This window comes from Anguilla anguilla, chromosome 15 (genome assembly GCF_013347855.1).
Source record: "Anguilla anguilla isolate fAngAng1 chromosome 15, fAngAng1.pri, whole genome shotgun sequence".
In the NCBI taxonomy this organism is placed as follows: domain Eukaryota; kingdom Metazoa; phylum Chordata; class Actinopteri; order Anguilliformes; family Anguillidae; genus Anguilla; species Anguilla anguilla.
In genome coordinates this window covers 24,662,476-24,683,401 of record NC_049215.1, presented here as the reverse complement: position 1 = coordinate 24,683,401, position 20,926 = coordinate 24,662,476, and the positions used below count along the sequence as shown (strand labels likewise).

General features: G+C 40.6%; 1 protein-coding gene across 1 annotated transcript; it reads left to right on the top strand.

The window, feature by feature from the left end:
* The first annotated feature begins 8,117 nt into the window (after positions 1-8,117).
* LOC118214386 (cilia- and flagella-associated protein 57-like) lies at positions 8,118-20,514 on the top strand. The gene is made up of 23 exons (XM_035394301.1): positions 8,118-8,162; positions 8,433-8,605; positions 8,931-9,241; positions 9,490-9,758; positions 10,027-10,192; positions 10,443-10,595; positions 10,689-10,831; positions 11,598-11,763; positions 12,273-12,386; positions 12,936-13,148; positions 13,887-14,060; positions 14,418-14,584; positions 14,726-14,873; positions 15,011-15,104; positions 15,520-15,710; positions 16,055-16,228; positions 16,564-16,722; positions 16,879-17,022; positions 17,162-17,278; positions 17,594-17,725; positions 18,157-18,300; positions 18,717-18,852; positions 19,753-20,514. The coding sequence occupies exons 2-23, from the start codon at positions 8,449-8,451 to the stop codon at positions 19,944-19,946; spliced, it is 3,666 nt and encodes a 1,221-aa protein (XP_035250192.1). The 5' UTR covers positions 8,118-8,162; positions 8,433-8,448; the 3' UTR covers positions 19,947-20,514.
* The last annotated feature ends 412 nt before the right edge of the window (positions 20,515-20,926 follow it).

The following is a 20,926-nucleotide window of genomic DNA, read 5'->3' as shown; positions in this document are numbered from 1 at the left end:
TTCGATAAATCATTACAGAGTTTACAATCGGTACGTTATTGGTGTCACGCCAAATGGTCTGAAATGCACCCTTGTCACTGCATATGACCAAGTATAGCGATTTCTGCTGCTGTCATCAGTTCATATTGTCAATTGAGCATAACAGGGTTAACAACTTCTCGATGTTCAATCTCTGAGCTTTGCAGTCAGTAATAAGGACCTAATTCTTATTCACATTTTATCTTAAAAGGCTGCCTGAATTTTACATTCATAAGAGTTCATAAGAGTGTTCAGACCAGGGTCCTCATTATTACGGGTCACAGAGAGATAGAGTTTTGTATAATCAGTTTTTGTTTGAGCCTATTACAATTACTAATGAGTGAACATATCTCCTCTTAGTAGTTTAAATTGAACAGCAAAATCCAAAGGTACACAACAATACCAAGGTTCAGCTTGGAATTTTGAACCCACAAAACAAATTCTTGGCCATGGCATTCCCATCACCCCCTCTTCTAGCATGCATGGTTGTGTCACGAAGTAGAATGGTGTAAATAAGATGACCAGCGGACAGCTGTACATTGTGTCGGCCATGCTTATTTTTAATTTCATGTTGGCAGACTATCAGGGCTTGTGAAACCTGACAGTTAACTCTATTTAATGAACAATTTTGGCAGGCTAGACACTGATCTGTGCTGTCATTGGCTATAATTCAACTTGGACTCAAAGAATTATGGCAAACCCCTATGTCGGTATCTAGTTTTTAGATTATCTCCTTTGAGAAACAGACGATGTAATTTGTGTGATCATAGGAATGTGTTTTCTCTCTGTCCCCTCTTCCTGCTCTCCACATAGAAACTTACTTGTCCTGAAGTATTATTAGCTTATTACTTGAAGACAGCACACCACATTGGGGGTCAGAGACCCTGCATGGCTATAGATGCACAAAGATCATGTTCCTTTTGGTTAAATTTGAACGTAATCTGTGAAATCTAATTGAAATCATTGATTGAAAATCATCATGACCACATAGATAATGGTTGTTCAGGCCTGGTAGCTGAAATCTACATTGTTGGGAGCGGTTCCTTTCAAGAGAAAACCAGTGAGGTGCAATTTGGTTTTGTTACATGGAAATTATTTTGCCTGAAGGTGGAGATTACAGCTGGCCAGATTTGACAATTATTTGCCTATAAAATATCATCCCAGTTGTACGAAGCAGAAGTAAACTCCATATCATAGTAAATTCCATAGCTGAGCTGGATTAATTCCTAACATATTCATGTTTGGTCTCATAAAGGCCGTAAGACAATAAAGAATTTGATACTAATATGTGCTTAGTGCTTAGTTCTTAGCCCTGCTTCCAACAACATAAGGCCACTTTAATACGTGAATGTGCTAGTTTTCAGAGAAGACTGTCCCTGTCTAACCCTGCTCCCACATCCCCACACTTCACACCTCACCAAATCAGTGCAGCCACTGTCCCACCTCTTTCTGAATCATTTTCCCTTCCTCTTTTGGAACAACATTAACAAGCAGACTTTTCTTTACTTCATGAGTCAGAGTTAGAAAATTTTGGTGCTTAACTTCAGCCTGTTAACATCTGTTATGGTGGATGTTTGGGGGTTTGATATCTGTGGTTGCAATCTGAGAAATCTGAACCTTGCACCTGGGCCTGCTGGTAGCTGTTTTGTGCGTGCAGGATCTTACATTTTTGTCTTACAGCTCATCTGGCATTTTTACATTTTCATCCCTGGCTTTTTGAAATATTCAGCTGTCTTTTGGTTTTTGGACCTTGAACTTGGTTTCCTGGGTAATACTTTGGGGAGAAACAGGCTGTGGTTTGATATTCTCTTTCATAAATTTATTTTGTGGCTTTGACTGGTCTATGTCTGTAATGTTGTTAATAGTTTTTTTAAAGTCAACCTTCATCTTTTGATCATGTTGTACATTTAATAAATAAATATCTTACTTAATAAACTTAATAAATCTCTTCATTTTAATCTGGTTGTGATTCATACATTTTGATAAAGGTTGATCCAACAGGTTTCTCTGCAAATAAACTAATTCAATTATATAATTAATAATTGATGTATTTGATAATAGTTAACTGATTAACTGGTTGATGCACTTGTGTTCAGTATTCAGAGTTCTGGACATCAAACAAGGGTGTTAGCAGTTAAAACCACAGGATTCAGACAATTAAATATATTTGACTTAATTCTCACTGTCTGACACCTAATAGCAGCAGGAAAAATCAAAACTAAAATGTTAAGGTTGTGCTAGGGTGTGATACTAAATGTATCTAAATTGTTCATTGTGATTGCATAAGACAAATTGGCAAAAAGATAAATAATTAAATGGGACAGTGGATATTTTATTTGCCCCAAAATAAAATGCATTAACAAAGTAGCCAAAGAAAACAAAATGCTACAAGAAAAAAAACAAGCCACAAGTTATTTCTTCTCAATTTCGTAATTTCGATTTTGTAACTCACTCAAATCGAGATTCCTTTGACTCAGCACTTGATTATAGGGCTATGTGGATCAGCTGTTGATCAGTGTTTGGGAGACTGATCAGTTAATTGGTCATTCAGAGCAGCTGTAGTGAATTTTCTCTAGTCCAATAGGGCGTGACGACGCCCTTCCTCTTGCCATTAAAAGAGACAAGAAATGGCATCTTTTGGTTCATTTTCTAATCTTATTCCCTCTTGCTGTGTTCCTCAGTGCAGTAGTTTTATTTTGGCTGGGAACTCCGCTGGTCTTTTGGGACCTACTAGTTGAGATTTTCATTGCATTAGTTGTCAGACCTGTGGATGAAAAGCTGTTTAAAAACACACCTACGCTGTGTCACATGTGCTCGGGGGATTAGCAGATCTAGACTTCACTATTCCTTGCGAGACTATACTGCTTGCCTAAATGACTGCCAAATCCTGCATGTTTTGTTTTGTTTTGTTTATTAATGTTAATACCTTCTCCTGTCCACACAATTCCTTTTATTAGCTATTCAATAGAAAAGATTGTAAATTTATAAAGGGAAAGTGAGGGGGAAAAAACCTCAATTAGCTTTTCTTTCAGACTGAACAGGCATTTGTTTATTTTATACTGAAGGGAGATTTGTTTAATGTATATTGAAGAGGAATTGAATACATTATTTGAATTGGAAGTTATTAATTCTTTCCTTATTTCATATGGTTAGAACTAGAATTCAGACTCCTTGATCAGCTGGGGTTTGGGGGCTGACAGAACCACCAATGAGCTAAATTGGCTCAGATGTTATTGTTCAACATTGAAAAATATACTTTAATCAACAATAAACCTTAAATATGCAATATTTTGTAACGCATGGCTCCTCATGTCTGTGTATTCTGAAATTTGTCCATGGAAGAAAGCCTGTTTTTCTACAAACCGGTTCTTGTATTCCTCTATTCTCTCTGATGAGAAGCAATGGCAGGTGAAATATCTGTATATTTGCATTATAAAAGTTAAACATTCAGTTTCGACTTCAGTTTTTGAGGTATTCACACAGCTGTAGACAGGTTCTGGAATCCAGCACATTTGACCAGCACTGACGTTATACAATGGTCTGAATGGTGTGATTAGATTCAAGGTGCTGTACAGTGTCTCTCAAGGTGCTGAGAGTTGTCAATCATATTGAATGACATTTAGGGGTGCATGATGGGAATGAACAGGAATGATGCCTCCTCAGCATTCATGTTGCTTTGAAGGAGATCAAAGTGCCAATAATTTATTTAGCTCAGCAAAATTAGGCTTTGTTGTAATCAAATTATTAACCTTCCATCCCTTCTGAACCCCCCTTTTTTGCAACAGCTTTGATCTATTTTGCTTTGATTTTATTTTTTCATGTTCGTGCAGACATCACCTCATGTTGTGGTGCAATAAACATGATATAGCATTTTCCTTTTATAACAACACATGTTTGTGCCAACATCTGTTGTTATAAAAAAGTATCATCTCTCACCTTCCACAATTGATAAAATATTTTGTACATGCCTGCGGGTATCCATAATAGCTTTTATTCAGTTTCAAACGTAGAACCTTTCCCAAGAAGCATCTAGTTGTTTCTATGCTTCAAACTGTCACTTGAACAACCTCAAAGGTAGAGAGTGTGTTCACACAATATCCCTGTGTACTCCAGTACAGCATGTCTTTTTTCCTTTTTTTATTTTGATTCTGTAGCGAACAAGTGCCTCTGAGCTTGTTAGTCTTGCTTTACTTTTCCTCCCAGCAAAAATCAATGCAAAGCCTGAGACGTGAACAGGCTCATGGCTCAACACTTTATTTTGATGAATTATTGAAAGCAATCCCCATGTTGTTTCTCTGATCAGGGGCAGAAGCAGAGGTGCTGATGGATTTCAAATATGTTTGGCATTTCTTATCCTTACAACATGAGGTGCAACGCAAAGGTCAAAAAGACCGGACCTTAATGCTTTTGGAGAGGACTCAACCAGCACTCTTTTTCCAGAGTGATGCAGTCAGAAGAGATTTGCTGGCCTCCAAGAAACATCTCAGTAACCCCGCAGTGTTTCAAACCCCCATGCCAACCATGCAGGGCAGACAACATAAATAGATTTTTGTCAGGCAAACATAGACTACATGGCCAAAAGAATGTGGACACCTGACATCCAACATCTCATCCAAAATTATGATTTGGAGTAGGACCACCCTTTCCTGCTATAACAACTTCTTTATACTCTGTGTTGGAACATTGCTGCAGGGATTTGTTTCCATTCAGCCAGAAGCGCATTAGTGAAGTCAAGCACTAATTGGATGATTAGGCCTGGCCCGCACCTTTGATCCCAAAGGTGTTGGATGTGGTGTGGTCAGGGCTCTGTGCAGGCCAGTCAAGTTCTTCCACACCGTTCTTGACAAATACATTTCTATATGGACCTTGCTGAGTGCCCGGGGACATTGTCATGAAATGACATGGGAAAGAGCCTTCCCCCAAACTGTTGGAGATGCACAGAATTGTCTAGAATGTCGTTGTATGCTGTAACATTAAGATTTGCCCTCACCTGAACTAAGGGAACTAGCCCAAACCATGAAAAACAGCCCGACACCAAGGGGTGTTAAAATACTTTTGGTCATATATTGTACATTTCACACAGGAAGTCACTATGGGTGAATTAATCTTACCTTTCATACATATTACATTACATTACATTACATTACATTACATTACATATGCAGTCCATTTTGAATCAATGGACCTAACTAGTGTTTAGATGGTCTTCATGACTACGGCAACATTTTATAACATGAGTAAGTTGTAAATTTGAGAATGAAGAAGCCCATAATCCCCTCTACTCAAAATAAGGGGGAATTCATATTTGCCTTGTGACAGAACTATTGAGGGCTTTGGATTTGAGTGTACTGATATTGAATCCTGACTGAGTGGATTATTACTATTATTATTATTATTATTTTTATATATATTTATTCCCTTTATCTGTTTGAGTTCTTGCCATCAGGAAGAAGACTGAGGTCCCTATCCTTTATTACAAGCAAAGTACTCAACAGCTTTGTATCAACATCGGTTCTCCTTATGACAGAGCACACCTTAATTTTTATTGTTTGATTTAGCGTAGTCCAAAATGTATTTTAGTGTTTTAGTTCTATGTAATTTAAGTATGGACGTTCTTACTAAAATTTACTTAACATAATTTTTCATTTCTAATTTGTAATAGTAGTAATGAAATTTAGGAATCTCTAAATGCACATTCTGTAATTTTATTTCTTAATGTAATTTATGCAAAAGGGTTAATTTCTTGTATGCTGACTATTTCAGGGAAAGATTTCCTGGGAAAAATAAAAGTCTATTCTATTTCATTCTGTCCTATCCTATTTCTGTCATCAGACTGGTCCTCTGTCACTGGTAGTCTGCAAGTGTCAGCTCATCCAACTGATTGCTGCTCAGCTGACAGGCTGTATAGTGAAAAGATGTTGGTGGCTGACAGAACGTGCTTAGAAGAGAGTGAGTGTGCATGCACACTCTCCAATCAAAATTACAGCTACAGCAATCAGACCAACACACACATGATTCAGTAGTCAAAATTGGGGCAAAAAAAATCTAGGCTAAAGTAGCCATGTGATCAATATAGGACTGATGTAATTGTATTTCAATTATATGGATCAAAAATAATTGAAAGCATTATTGGCTGCTTGGGTATGGGAATATAAAACAAGGTACTTGATACAGTATTTTGTACTAAAATTATTTTGAATCATCATATATTGTCATAAATCATATTTAGACTTATATGTCAGAGCTAACAAAAGTTAGAAATCTCCTTGTCTAGTTTCAGTATTTCTGAAAAATGTTTAAGAGGTTTCAAGATCAGTCTGTCCACTCATTTCTGTAGTTCAGTGAAATTTCTACAGGTTATAATAGGCTCTTGTTTCCATCAAGATCACACAATGACATTTACATTTCACAGTCATATATTTATGAGCTTTCTATTTCAAGCCATGGAAGTGCTTACCACTGTGTTCGGATGCTTGATAGCTGTGGATGTCTCACGCCATTATTTAAGCTGTATTTTTTTAAATAACATATAGAGACACAGAAACATTTTTAATGAAAGAAATTTCATGCTGGTCAAGCTCTGATTCAGATTTTTCACACCTGAGGAATCAAAGTGTAAGTACTAGTGCATATGAAAAATGTAACATTTGTTCTGAGAGCATATACATTATATTTTGGTGAATACACTGCACAGATGGTGCTAATGTCTAGCCGAGTTTAAGAATTGTTTCATGAGGTCAATCAGATGCAAGCGAGTGTCTCAGTCTGTTAAGTACAGGGTACCCAGTTACCTGCATGAAAGACAACTACACCTCATATCACATGAGTATAACATTTTGAATCATTCGGTGGATTCAAATCACGTATTGTTTCCCCTTTAGTGGGGGGCTTTGCATTTGTGGACTGGGGAAGATTGCAATCGCAGGAGGGGAAGAGATTGCGTTTGCGGGGGTGGCGGGCCGGGGGGGAGTTGGGATTGAACACGCAAACCAGGAGAGTACAATGCGACTGCAAGCCATGGAAGCGCTTGTCACATTCTACAGATGTTAGTTAGCTGTGGATGTCTCAGACCATTATTGGAGCTGTATTGTTTGATTAAAATCTGAGATACAGAGACAAAAATGACAAATATATATTTGGTTGAAATGGCGTTAAAGAATGAGTCTTTGTTGCTGTTGTATGCCCAGCATTTTAGATCCCAGTTTTTAAAGTCAAGGTTGCACAGCAGATGGTACGTCATAGGCTGCATGACCGCTCGATAAAAAAAGTGACAGTTATTTCATCCTTTTTCTTTTTTTTTAACCATGACAACCCGTTCACCCTTTCACAACAGCATCCTTTCATCCTTTTTTTTGAACATCCTGCAAAATAGTTTCTCCAACCCATTCTTTCCTTGGTGTGAATGAATTAAATGGAGTATGTTTTAAGCTAAGAGTTATTTATTTTATTTCTTTAGATTTATTAGCATATTCGCATATGTTATCTGATATAACATGTCGATTTAATTTGTTAATAAAAACCATACTGTTTTCAGTAAATTCATTTCCATTTAGGGGAAACATTGGTATTCTTTCCTGAGGCGGTATTTCAGACTCGTTATTTTCTTTTCTTTTTTCTAGAAAATTAACAGCGTTTTAACTTAAACACGCCCCCGTGCCTTGCTAGTAATAAGGGATGTTGCCATTGATATTATTTGGCGTACATGTTATTCCGTTTGTCATGTTTTCTTTTGTGTAACGAGCATTAAGTATTGTCAGGATTTGAGCTGAATGTCTTCGCATTTGAAGGAGCCTACACCAGACCAAACTATTAAACGGACCGGCACGCCATTCTAAATAGGATAAGATTTTTATGGAACGCTGGCTCTTTTCCATAGTCGGTTGAATTCCGATCCAGTTAAATTTTGTTTGTCTGGAATGACTTCATACGTCATATTTAATTGCGTCATAAAGTAGAATGGCCACGCTTTTTGCAGACAACCATATTCTTTTTTTGCATCACAAAAGTTTGTACTTGAAATACCGTTATAATCTCAATTCACACGAATACCAGGTCAGTCTTAACGGGATGGCCGATTGGATTATTAGCTCTGTATGCACCAAAACTATGAAATAAATGAAGATATTATAGCGTTATAGCAAGAGGTAAGTAAAAGTTACCTATACATTGCCACATACTTTACCTAAACGAAATGACTGTCTAATACACAGTAAAATGTCCAGTGTTAAATTATGGTCCTGCACTGGTCAGAGTGGGACCATATGTACACTGTTAGGGTTGAATTGACACTGGACATTTTACTCTGCACAGGCATGCAGCATTTTATTGCCCTGTGGTATGAATAACTGCTGTGGTGTGCCATGATGCATGTATCTTTATTACACGTAGATTGTTAAATAATATTTTGCCTCTAGTGGCAGGTGACGCAGCATGTCTGCAGCCGACGCTGAGCCGCACTTCGTCTTTGGAGTGCAAACTGGGGTGGCTAACGGCCTGATTTATTTGGATGAGCAAAACATACTTTTCCCTTCTGGCAACAACTGTGTTTGCTTCAACACTGAGCGAAAATGTCAAGATTTCATTACAGGTATTGTATATTAGCTACAAAAAATAAATAAATATATTAGCTTTAAAAATAAAATGGTAATAACAGTAAGACGGATTCTTAAATTGCGATGATATGGGTGAAAGGAAGACACAAGCAATGACTCCCTTTGAAAGTTTTTTTTTTTTTTTCAATTTCTATAATATTGTTTAACGTGCTTGTTCAATCTCACAACCTTACATTTGAGGTTCTTAATATAGATGAACAGGGAGAAACGGTAGTCTGTACTGTACAGGATTACATGCCTAAAATGCCCAGCTTTGCTAAACTAAAGAAGGGAAAGTTTATTACAAGCATGTTCTCCTAGCAACTCAGAAGAGCCTTGGAATGCTAGCACTGGCCATCAGTGCCAACCGCCGCTACCTGGCTGTGTCCGAGCGCAGTGAGAAAGGCACCATCACAGTGTACGACCTGCTTGAGAAGAAGAGGAAGAGGCATGTCCTATTCGTGGAAGATGCGCCTGTGCAGGAGTTTGTCTCTGTGGCCTTCTCGAGTGACTGTAACTACCTCATTGGCCAGTCAGGACCACCGGACTGGATCCTCTTCTATTGGACTCTGCACAAGCCTACGGTTATAGTCAAAGTGAAGAGCGGTGGACTCTCCTACCCCATAAACCAGGTGAAATGTCAATCACAGATTCACACACCAACAGAAGCCTCGTGTTGTAGTTTTATGTTAAAAGAGGACTCGCCCAGCAGGGCTACCATTACTCACATAGCTTGTTGTTATGGAAACATTCACGTTTCTTGCCTACTGTTGCAGTTTTGCATTTGAACTAGGTTCAAGACATGAAATAGAAATTCAGTTTTACCTGATGCTTACAGTAGTGCACGTGCACAAAGTCTGTGAGATCCCTGTGTTTGCAGGTGAGCTTCTGCCCAGAGGACAACAATCAGATCTGTGTGTGTGGAAATGGGGTGCTCAAGCTTTTCAAAATCATCGCGGGAGAGCTCAGACAGTCCAGCATCAAGAAGCTGGAGAATATGGAGTCTCACAACTTCCTGTCGCACCAGTGGGTTTCGGCACGCCAGATTATTGTGGGCACAGACACTGGTCGGCTGATGGGGTTCGAGTCCGGAGTTCTGTACTGGGAAACGAGTGTGATGACTAAGCCTTCGATGCTGGATTCAGAAAGGTGCTGAGATGCTCGCTGAAGCACAAGTGTGCAATCACTTCTTTCACTCCATATGAAATGTTTAAAAATAGTAACAGATAAGCAGTCACTTTATATCTTTTCTTTTTTTCATTCCTTCTCGAATCTTGTTTTCCATCTGTTTTTTTCTTATGCCATATTTAAGGCAAATCTAATAAAAATCTCCCAAAACTTCATAAAAGAGGAAAATATTAAAATAATGGCAAAGAAAATAGGGGAGATCTCAAAGGAATCGTTTCCTGCCTTTCAGATCACAGGAGACAAAGCAGGAAGAGGGCGTGGCTGCTCACCAGCCTCGTGTAACGACCATTGCTGCGTATTCCAAAGGCTTCGCCTGCTCAGCTGGGCCCGGAACGGTCTGTCTGTTTGAGAGGACAGATGATGGAGGCAGCTTCAGGAAATCCAGGGAGATCCGGGTACCGGTCTCTGCTTCGGCTCAAACATTTCAGATTTCAGTAATGCCAAACCTGTGTCAAATGCAAAATGACTTCTTTCTTTTTTTTGATAAGCTGCGGTGAAGTAGATAAATATCTCAAAGTGCATCACGCAAGGTTTAAAAAAATATATATATATGAACAGCATATAACATCAGCAACATGGAATTCACATGTTTGGTTATCAATATATGCCTTTGACGTCACTAGTGCTTCTGCGTATATTCCTCAGATCCCATCAGACACCTGTAGTCATGATCCTAGCCAGGCTGAGATGCAGGAGATTGTCGCCCTGTGCATTAGTCCCACAGAGACAGCCTTATCCGTCAGCACTGACCGTGGCCAGCTCTATAGTGCCAACCTGATCTCTATAGAAATGAGCAAGGTATGGTGGGCTATCAGCATTGTAACAAGAAGTTGCCAGAGTTGGGTCCAAGAATCAAGCCTGACCAGGCTTTCCCTGTGTGTTGTTCTTAAGGCGGGGGAGCCAGCCCAGTTTGAGTACCTTTCCCATGCCTTCCACTGGGGCACGATCACCAGCCTCTCCATTTGCATTCACAAGCCACTCATCGCCACTTCCTCTCTGGACCTTTCTGTGCGCGTTTGGAACTTCAAGACCAAGTAAGGCATTTCCAGACAACATCCTGGCTCCTTTCCCTGCTTCCCTTCTCTACTAAAGGATGCATTGTAGGTGTTGTGAAAAAACCATGCAGGTCCTTGCATTTTTTTTTTACACTAATCCATTTAATATATGTACTGAGTCAATACCACCACTAATAATATGCAGTTTTGCATACTTTTCGCATCTCGTACTAGTTCTTGTCTCCACAGCTGACTGAGGTGTGGCTGTGGCGTAATTCATTTTATAGGTCTAGAACTGTTCTGCTAGTCTTAGATGCACTTGTAAGTTATTCTGGAGAATGCTAAATGCCTAAGTGTAAATGTTGCAGGCAAAGCAGGACCATTAAGGGCTTCAGTGCAAGCCTGAACTGTGCCTGCTATTCATATACTACAGTCTTACGGCTAAACCATCAAAACAGTTATTTCATTATAATCAAAACCCTGGGGGGTGTGTTGAAGGTGACAAAGGCTGCATAGAATCATCAGTTATATGGGTGATTGGGCTCCGATTTAATAACTGGACATCACAATTTTATAATATGAATCTGTTAATTATGTTCTGAATTTGGTACAGGATCAGATAAAATGGACCGGCATATGCTGATTTCAGGTTTCACAGGAGTGTACCTGTTTTCTCATATTTATTATAGTAGTAATTGTCATTTTCAGTATCAGCTTATGTTTTTTGTATGTTACGTTCTTAGCAACATATTACCTTTTATTCAAAGCATAAATAGCATTATTTTTTATCTGCTTACCCTCTCAGCACACTGGAGCTCTATAAGGGCTTTCCTGAGGAGCCTCACAGTGTGGCACTCCACCCTTCTGGGCTGTCCATCATGGTGGCCTTCACCAAGAGGCTAAGCTGGATGAACCTGCTGATTGACAACTTCAGGATATTCAAGGAATTCAGCCTCAGAGGGTGTACAGAGGTGGGCTCCGCATACCCGTGGTCACTGCTTCAAAGCAATTTTCCCACGTGACAGAAAGGAAGCTATGCTTGTGGTTGTTGATTGGTAATACGTGGAAGAAAAGTGTCTTCAGAGTGGACAGACTATGTTCTTCATATCTTTCAGGGGCCAAATATTGTCTGTAGAATCAAAGCCTGCCCTCATGAAGTACAAAAATAATGTATTGCAAGTCTACAGATGTATGTAATCTGTTTCTCAAAAGGTTTAATGTTGTAACGATCTAGCTTTAAACTGTGATAGGCTCTTATGATAAACCAAATTGCAGAGGGGAAAGGGGTCACCCTCACCAGAGCCCCTGTAGATGTTATCAGTCAAGCTATCAGCACTTGCTGTGGGAATTTTGTACAAAAACCACGGAATCATTCTTGAGTCAGGTCACTTCATAAGTGTTGTCATTTCAGATGGCTGTGTCCATGTTAAAAGAAGGTTGGTATGTTTTAGTGACTATATTATGTGCTTTTGCCCTTCAGTGTGCCTTTAGCAATGGAGGACACATGTTTGCAGCCATCAGTGGAGCCACTGTTCATATTTACTCCACAGCATCATGTGAAAACATCATGGACCTGGCAGACCACAATGCAATGGTGAGGCTCAGAAGATTCAGATAAGTTGGTAACATTAAAACTGTTTGCTGTACATACCCCAGAGTCGAGTGGAATCTACTTTGTTCAGTCAGGCAACTAACCAACTCTGAAACTATAACTCATTTTGGAAGTTCAAAAGCCAGTTATCCTTTTTGTACATACATCCCACCTGTTCAGATCCAAAAGAACAGGTGAGGTGAGGTGAGCTTTTTAACCCTTTAAGGAATAAGATCACAGAAGTTATTAGGATGTTCTTAATTGAACATTATAATGCTGATGTAACAATCACTACTGGTAATTGAAAGCAATGGAGTTCTAGAATGCTGACTTAAACATTTGAAAAACATTCTTCTCCAAAGAAATGAAGAGGATTATTAATCAATTGGGTATAAGGTAATGAAAACCAACATAGCCTATGGCTCCGCAGAACCACGGTTAATTAACCCCGTTCTAAAGGTGAAAGCACTCTACAGTTGCTTCCCGAACAGCAGAAGGTGGCCAGGGCGTTTAGGACGCGTTTGAGATGCCGTCTCGTGTGCTGTGCCACAGTTGCGCTACATCGTCTGGAGCGAAGACGACAGCAAGCTGGTGTCATGCGGCACAGACGGCGTCGTGTACACATGGGACACCCAGAGCGGCGAGCTGGAGTCGGAGTGCGCGCACAAGTCCTGCCTGTACACAAACGTCTGCATTTCCCCTGATGGTGAGAGCATCTTTGCAGTGGGGACAGACTGCACTCTCAAAGAGATCCAAAACAGCCAGGTGTGTGAGAGACATTTATCTTCTGTTTTCAATTAGAGATTTTAGACACTTGTCTGTTGGACAGGTCACCCCAAAAACATTCAGGTGGCCTCACCTGAATAAATAGATTTTTTAAAAACCAGAGCACACACTTGATTTATACTGTTGGGTATTTCATGATGTAATTCAGGTAGAACACTTGACAAAGTAACACCCAGTCCCCCATCTAGAAATAAAACGTGAAACCTCTGTATCACATGCCCAACTGAATACCTGTCACCCTTATGTGGAAAAATTGCATTACATCATGTAAGTGATGGATTGAGATTTTTAAACACGATTTCCTTTGCAAAACCCCTTTCAGTGATGCATGCATTCCATGTTTTAAAAATAGATTAATCTATCACGTTAGATTGTGCATGACATGGGACTAAAAGTAAAGACTATGGACTTCACTCACAAACCTTCACTTGCAAGTGTTTTGGTGTCTATTCTTAAAGCCTTCCTTTAAATTATAGCATAGCTAACAAACCTATTATTCAACTTAATAGATGAATTACAGTTTTGTACTATCTCTTTTTTTTCTCAGTCCTAATGATGTTCTGACAATTTGAAACAGCTAGATTCATGTTCCTAGCCCAAGGATCTCATGTACATTGCTGTTTATCCTTATTTCAGCCTTGGGTATTCCATTGGCTAGACATCAGTGCGTCCGAATGTGTTTGCAAAACCAGTCAGTGCTGTTGTTTTGTTTGACAGATCATCATGGAAGTACCAGCCAACACTGTGACCTACACCACTCTGGCCTTGTCTCGTGAAGGGAAAGTGATGTTCTGTGGCACGTCTGCAGGCTCTGTCACTGTCATGAGCTGCCCACTGTCAGACCAGAAGGAACTGTTTGAGTTTAAAGGCCATGCTGGAGCTATCACCAGGGTGCGTGTCTGTTTAATGACTCAATCGTGGTACATGCATGATCCAGCAAAGCTGGTGGGATACAAGCTTTGATTTTTAACAGCCAGTGAAAGTAGTCACATCCCAATGATTGTATTTCAGGTCTGCATTTCCCAGGAAGCAGACTCAGTCAATCACCCCCCACACTGGGTGTACTGGCTGTGTTGCAGGGAGCCTGTTTCAAGTGGTGATCAGCCATTGTTGGTTTTTCCCTTTCAAACCACTTTAACTATGTGACTGCAGTTAAATGCAGATGCTTTGATTTTCAAACGATAAACATGACCACTGCATTTGTGAGATTGCTTCAGTTAAGATTGAGCTGAGATTCTGTGTCCTCAGATGGCCGTTACATTTGATGACCAGTTCTTGTTGACCATATCAGAGGACGGCTCTCTGCTCATCTGGAAGATAATCTGGAATAGGTACGGTCTGATGAGGGACAAAAAGATGTGCTACCTGGAGGAGATCCTTATCACCAAGTCTGACCTGGAGGATAAGGTACATATGTTCACTCTAAACCACAGGGGAACATGTTTGTCAATATAGACCATTTGCATTGACAACCATGTGCGTAAATACAGTGTTCCATGTCTTCATAAAATGAAGGAACTACAAGTCTCTCTCTAAACCTTCTTTCAGAACTGCAGCATGCAGGAACTGAATGCAAGGGTGCAAGTGCTGAACACAGAGAAGCAGTACCAGCTACGACTGATGGAGATGGAGCACAAGCGTCATTTCAAAAAGATGACCGATGAGTTCACTCAGCAGATAGAGGCCCTGGAGCAAAAGAACAACGTGAGCTGGAAAGCCAACACCAGATGACTCCATCAAGCCTCACAGCACTATTACTGTATAGAAGACTGTCCATACTAATGCCATCAAATAATCTTTTTTATTATTGTTAACTTGATCATCTCACAATTTCCCTGTAGATTCTTAAGGAAGAAAAGCATAAGTTGGCGCTGGAACATGACAAGTTATTGAAAGAAGTGGGGGAAGAGCATGCAAGAGTGATCCAGGATTTAAGTAAGAGCTCATTATCAGTTATTTAAAAAATGAATAACACCCATAGGCTCTTCCATCCACTGGTATGCTAGGTGGTATTTTTAAGTGCAATTAGTTTTGTGAAAACTTGCCTTGCCTCCTTGCCTTCATCAAAAGTCACTTGAAGGACCCCAGTGGATAGAAGTCCTTGGCTGTCTTGTGTCCATCCTCTGTGGTGTTTTAATGCATACACTTAATGCATCTTGTGTGTATTTTTAATGGTCAAATGGAAAAACAAAAACAACCATGTTTCTCATGTATTTGAAATATGAGTTTGCATGTATTCAGAGGTTGTGCACTTTTTGTATGCTCTGTCTCTGTACCTTGCAAGAAGACATGTTTTACTGGCAGTTCTTGGAGTGCCCAGCTCTCTCTGTCCCCCCCACCCCCCCGGTAGACTCTACCATGCAGCGGAAGCTGGGGCAGGAGTACGAGACCTCGCACGTGCTGCAGCTCCAGTCACAGAAAGAGCTGGAAGAGTGCAAGCTGCAGCTGCAGAGCACTGAGGACAGCCACAGGCGAGTGATGGAGCAGGTGACCGGGTCCTATGAGTCCACGCTGCAGGAGAACCTGCTCCAGCTTCGGCAGGTGAGAACTGCTGTCCCGGGCAGGCAGTTAGCCTAGCATACCAGGCTCGTAGGGCACTGGAGCATTAGAGCGATTAGCCCACTCTAGGGTTTCAGGATGCAACCACTATTTTCAAACCAGTCGCATCAACACTGTGAAGACTGGTCCAAGGTGACCCCAATGATTCAAACAAACTGTGAGACGCAGGGAGGTGGGTGAATGGTGAAAGGAGGCGTGTCAAATAAAACACACTTCCACAAACCACCATCTAATAATCCTCTCTGACCTGAACCTTCCTTCCATTCCTTCCTTAACCATCCTTCAATTTAAATGAGTTTATCTCATTCTCCTGTCCTCTACCACAGTGCAAACACAACTCACAGCAGCAGAGGATGGAGTATGAGCTTATGATAAAGATGATAGAGCAGGATGCCGACAAAGAGATCCTGGACATACGCTGCAAGTACGAGACAAGGTTAAAAGAGGAGAGGGAAATAAGCACCCAGTACAAGGACGAAGCTGGCATCATGAGGAAAAAGGTACACCGATCCATTCCCCTGGAAATCCTCCCTTTGCTTTGAGTGGTTAAGGAAAGAATAAGGAAGGCTATGGAAGCTTAAAGAAGTCAGTATGTACGTATGTGGATACTGGTTCACAGCATTTATGAGATTATTGGTGTTTATGAAGCAAATGAAGATGCCTGCTTGGCTGCATCTACATTTATAGATAATGCCTGGCTGGTATTTACAAGTATGGCCAACTGACACAGAGCTGTTTCTTTAAATAACTAAAGTTTTTTTTTTTTTTTTTTTTTGGTAAATGTTATTTCTCAGTACTTCTCCGTATAAACTTGGAATGAATTTTGTCCCTGTAGTTCAATTGCCTGCAGAAAGAGATTAGTGACAAAAACAAGGAGATTGAGAGACTTAAGGCAGAGGTGAAGAAGCGCTTGAATGTGATCAGCAATCTGGAGAAAGATATCTTGGCTCTGGAAAAAGAAATTGTTTGGAGAAATGAAAATATTGAGGAAAAGGTGAGTTTATGTTCAGAGCACAGGGGAGGAATATCCAATTTTGTCTTCAAAAAGAATCCAATGGAATATGATCAAATATCTGAAAAGATTTGCACAGTAAAACACCCCCCTTTGGCACTGCATGTCCAGGAATATAAAGACCATTTCTCACTGCAGGAAATTCACATTTCTGAAATGAGGAAGAGGAACATTGACCTGGAAAAACTGAAATACATTCTGGACCACCGGGTCAAAGAACTGACAACACAGATTGAGCCCAAAGAGAAAATAATCAAAGAGATGAAGGAACAGATCCAGCAGGTAAAGACCAAGACCTCGTCTGTGCTTAAAGCGAAGAGTGGATGCTGAAACACAAAATTCACCTCGTTGCCGTTTGGCTGCTTATGGAAAAACGCATCCTTTTACAAGCCTCAGATAATTGAATGCATTTGATTTGTAGATGGAGGGGGAACTGGCCGTGTTCAGCAAGCAGAGTTCCCAGTTGGAGATAAACATCGCAGAGCTCAAACTGAAGCTGAATGCCACAGATAAGGATATGCGGCAAGCAATGGAGAAGGTGTGTACCAGACCAGGGGACTGCTATACGTGGATCATTGCTATGTATCACACTTATCAGGGGCCTAAAGCAATTCCTGTTTATTACTCTGGCCATGGGGTCACCAATATGGGAGAATCCCTGTATATCACACTGACACAGAGACCCACTGAAAGGGGATAATCCCCATATATCACACTAACCATGGACCTAATACTACTACTAAGGGGGCCTACTACAAGGGGATAATCCCTGTATTTTACTCTGATAAACCAGTGCGGGGTTTGACGTGTATTCTACAGGTCCCCTCATCCTTTCCCCTCATTCTCTTTGCAGGCATGCGATATGAGTACCGTGGTGAAAAGATTCAAGGCTGACCTTCTTAGCTGTGTGGACTTCATACAGGACCCCAAGAAGCTGAAAGAAAGTGTACTTGAGCTGCAGGGTCGTTACATAGAGCAGTCTGATGTGAGTAATATGTGCCCTTGTAGCTGTAAGTGAGTTTAAGAAACTACTTATACTCATTTCTTAGCAAACATGAATATATTGTCCACATGATGCACTGGAGAATATGAACATGTTAAGATACATTTATATCAATGAGAGAAGAGTTTGGATCCTTCCGTGTTGAGGTTCAGGCAGTCAGGTTGAGTCGAGGTTTCACAGTATTGTTAACTCCAAAATTGTATTTATTTACAAAGGCAGGGCTGTTTATTTATATGTTGTCTAGAGAGCACCAGCATCATCAGCAACTGTGTCAAGCCCTGTCTAGAACACTTCAAGGGTCTCTACTTCTGCATGACCTGGTGAACTTGATCCATGCATTAACCTTACAAATGCAAATGTATGAGAGTTTTCATTACAGAGCAGTGAAGGGTGAGAGACTGATTGTTTTACAGGAGGACGTCCTACGCCAAGACCTTGGCAAGCTGAAAGATGGGCGTGAACGGGATGAAGTTGGCAGGAAAGTGGTGATGTCCCTCCGGAGGAAACTGGCAAAGGAGATGGAGTCCCACTGCACTGACAAATTCAAATGGATGCAGGTATGAGAGACAGAGACTACTAGAACCAGGTTAATGCCCTGAATGCAATCAACCAACGGGAGGCTTTCACTCTGGATGCTCACCTGTGTGAAAATTATTCACACCCCTGCTATCTTTGATATTTGCCTTCATTGGTCTTACAAAATTTTCTGAAAGTGTTTTCGAGATGTACTACGATTTAAATAATGCTTTTAGAAAACAGATGATAAAATCAGCCATGTGGTTAATTGGCAAATCAACCAGGAGTTATAACCCTGAGACAAGGACACCTTGTACATTCCTTTATTATATGAAATATGCTGAGTACAAGTGTCTGACATCATTTGGGAGTTATTAAAGCAATTGACAGATTTCTAACATGGTTATGACATGAGTCGTGGTACTTAATGTTGCGCTTTCATGTTTCCTTCATGCAGGATGATTCCACCTTGATCAAAGAGCTTAATGATTTAAGAAGGGAGCTGAAGGTCTCTCAAGAAACAGTCCATGATTATGAGAACCAGTTGTCAGTGTACAGGAGGACAAAGTCATACAATTCCTTTGGTACTGAAGGTATTTATTCCTGTTGCACTCACCTCCTTACTGTTGTTGGGTTGAAGAAAAAAATTCACCCTTGTCTTATGATAGACAACCCAGTCAGGAAAACGTTTCAAACATAAACATAACGTTTCAATTATAATTATTATAATTATATTATTTCTGCAGAAGGAGTATGCCTGCCACCAAAGTCAGCATTGTACTAAACAGGCATTATTTACAACTATCCTTTTTACACTCCCAGAGAGGCTCTGTAACTGCGTGTCTCAGTACCAAGGACACTCACCTCATTATGACTTTTTTTATCCCACCGTCCAGCTGCATAGTCCTGTTTTGCTTTTTGCTCAAGGCCAGTCGGAGTTGAGGATAGGCCCTGGCCAGCGATATATATAGAAGCATGTTAGCCCTTTCATTATATAATTAATCCTTCTTATATTTGGGTAAATATTAAGTGGTAACAACATTCCCACCCTGACTGCTGCTTGAATAAACGGAGAGAGAATCACTATACACTATACTGTAAGTACTGATAAGTATCGAAAGTACAGAGTAACGTATTCCTTCGTATTTCCTTATTTAATAATACAAATGGATAATTTCAATTGCATGAATACCCTGGTCATTGACAAAATATAAGAATTAAAATGTGAGGCTTTGTAGTGCTTCAGGGGAAATTAAGGTGCACAATTATGTGCATAATAAGAAATTATTGAGTGGTCATGCATCAGTTAAGAATAGATTGCCTTTATGTTTGTCATGATCTGTGTGCTTTAAAGTGAAGGGTTGAAGCTCGTCGCAATCATTACTAAGCGGAACCCTGGATGTACAGCATTTATAGCGAAATGCTTTCCACACATCCGCTGTGGTGCAGAGGAAAGGAATTTGCATGGCTGAAACAAGCTGTTCTCTTCCTAGCGCCAGAGTCTAGTTCTTCCGCATGTGCGCCAAGCGTTCCAGCGACCACGCTCGCCCCTGAGGAGGAGGCTCAGAGGATCATTCGGCTGCAGCGGGCTGAGATCAAGTGGCTCCGCCAACAGATCCTGGACCAAACAGGGAAGTGCCCACTAAGACCTCCCCACAGCACCAACCTGCGCCGCCTCTCCAATTAAAGAGTCGTCTTTTCTCCTGTAATGCGGCATTGGAGTCGCCTTGATTCATAAACATGTAGCAACAAACTGTGGGCCATTTACTTTCTTTTTGCTGCTGCGACTCTACATGGGTACTGTTTCAGCACTACATAGTCTTATTGGATCATGATCCAGCACATTATCACCATGTTAAATGTGACTCAGCCTGGCCTATTATTTGCTACCAGTCATACTGGCTTACTAGCTACCTTCTGCTTGGCGCCTGAAGGTAAGCATGTCTGGGCTTGGCTTGTACATGGCCTGGAGAACTCTTAGGAAAATCAGGTTTGGTTTTGGAAGTGCCAGTCAGGTGTTTTTCATATATCCAAAAGCACAGTTATACTCCAAGCATTCAGATAATGGCAGCAATAACTGTAGTGTTGTATTCTCCACCTCTTTAGGGCTGCTTTGTGGGATGCACTCTGTGCAATGTCTTTTTTAAACAATGCTTCAGTGAACATTTTGCAGGACTATGACATAGTTTGTGGGCTTCATTTGGGTTTCCTTGTGCCATCTGCCCCTTTTGTGTTCTCTGTTCTGTGGTCTAATGAGCATTTGCCTGGGGTGTGGAGGAGCTGGCTGGTGGGGGGGGGGGGGGGGGGGGGGGTTAAGCTTCGGCTCCCTCCTGAGGCAAAGCATGTGGGCATCATCTGCCATAGCAAAGGTCAGTGGGAGTTTAGTGTTGATCGCCGATGATTTCACTGGGAAGAGAAGTTTAATTAATTAATTTATTTATTTATTTATTTGACAGGGACAATACACATTGATCAACATCACTTCTGAGGTCTAGATCTACATCTTGTGCTTCTAGCTGGTTTGCCAGAATTATGTTTGAATTGCTGCCTACAATTGGAGTCTTGCCTACAAAAGTTTTGTCTGGAGAAGTAACTAGAGTGGTTAGTCAGCAAAAAGACGACCCATCAGATTTGCATATTCTTGCCAGCCTGATAGCACCATAAGTT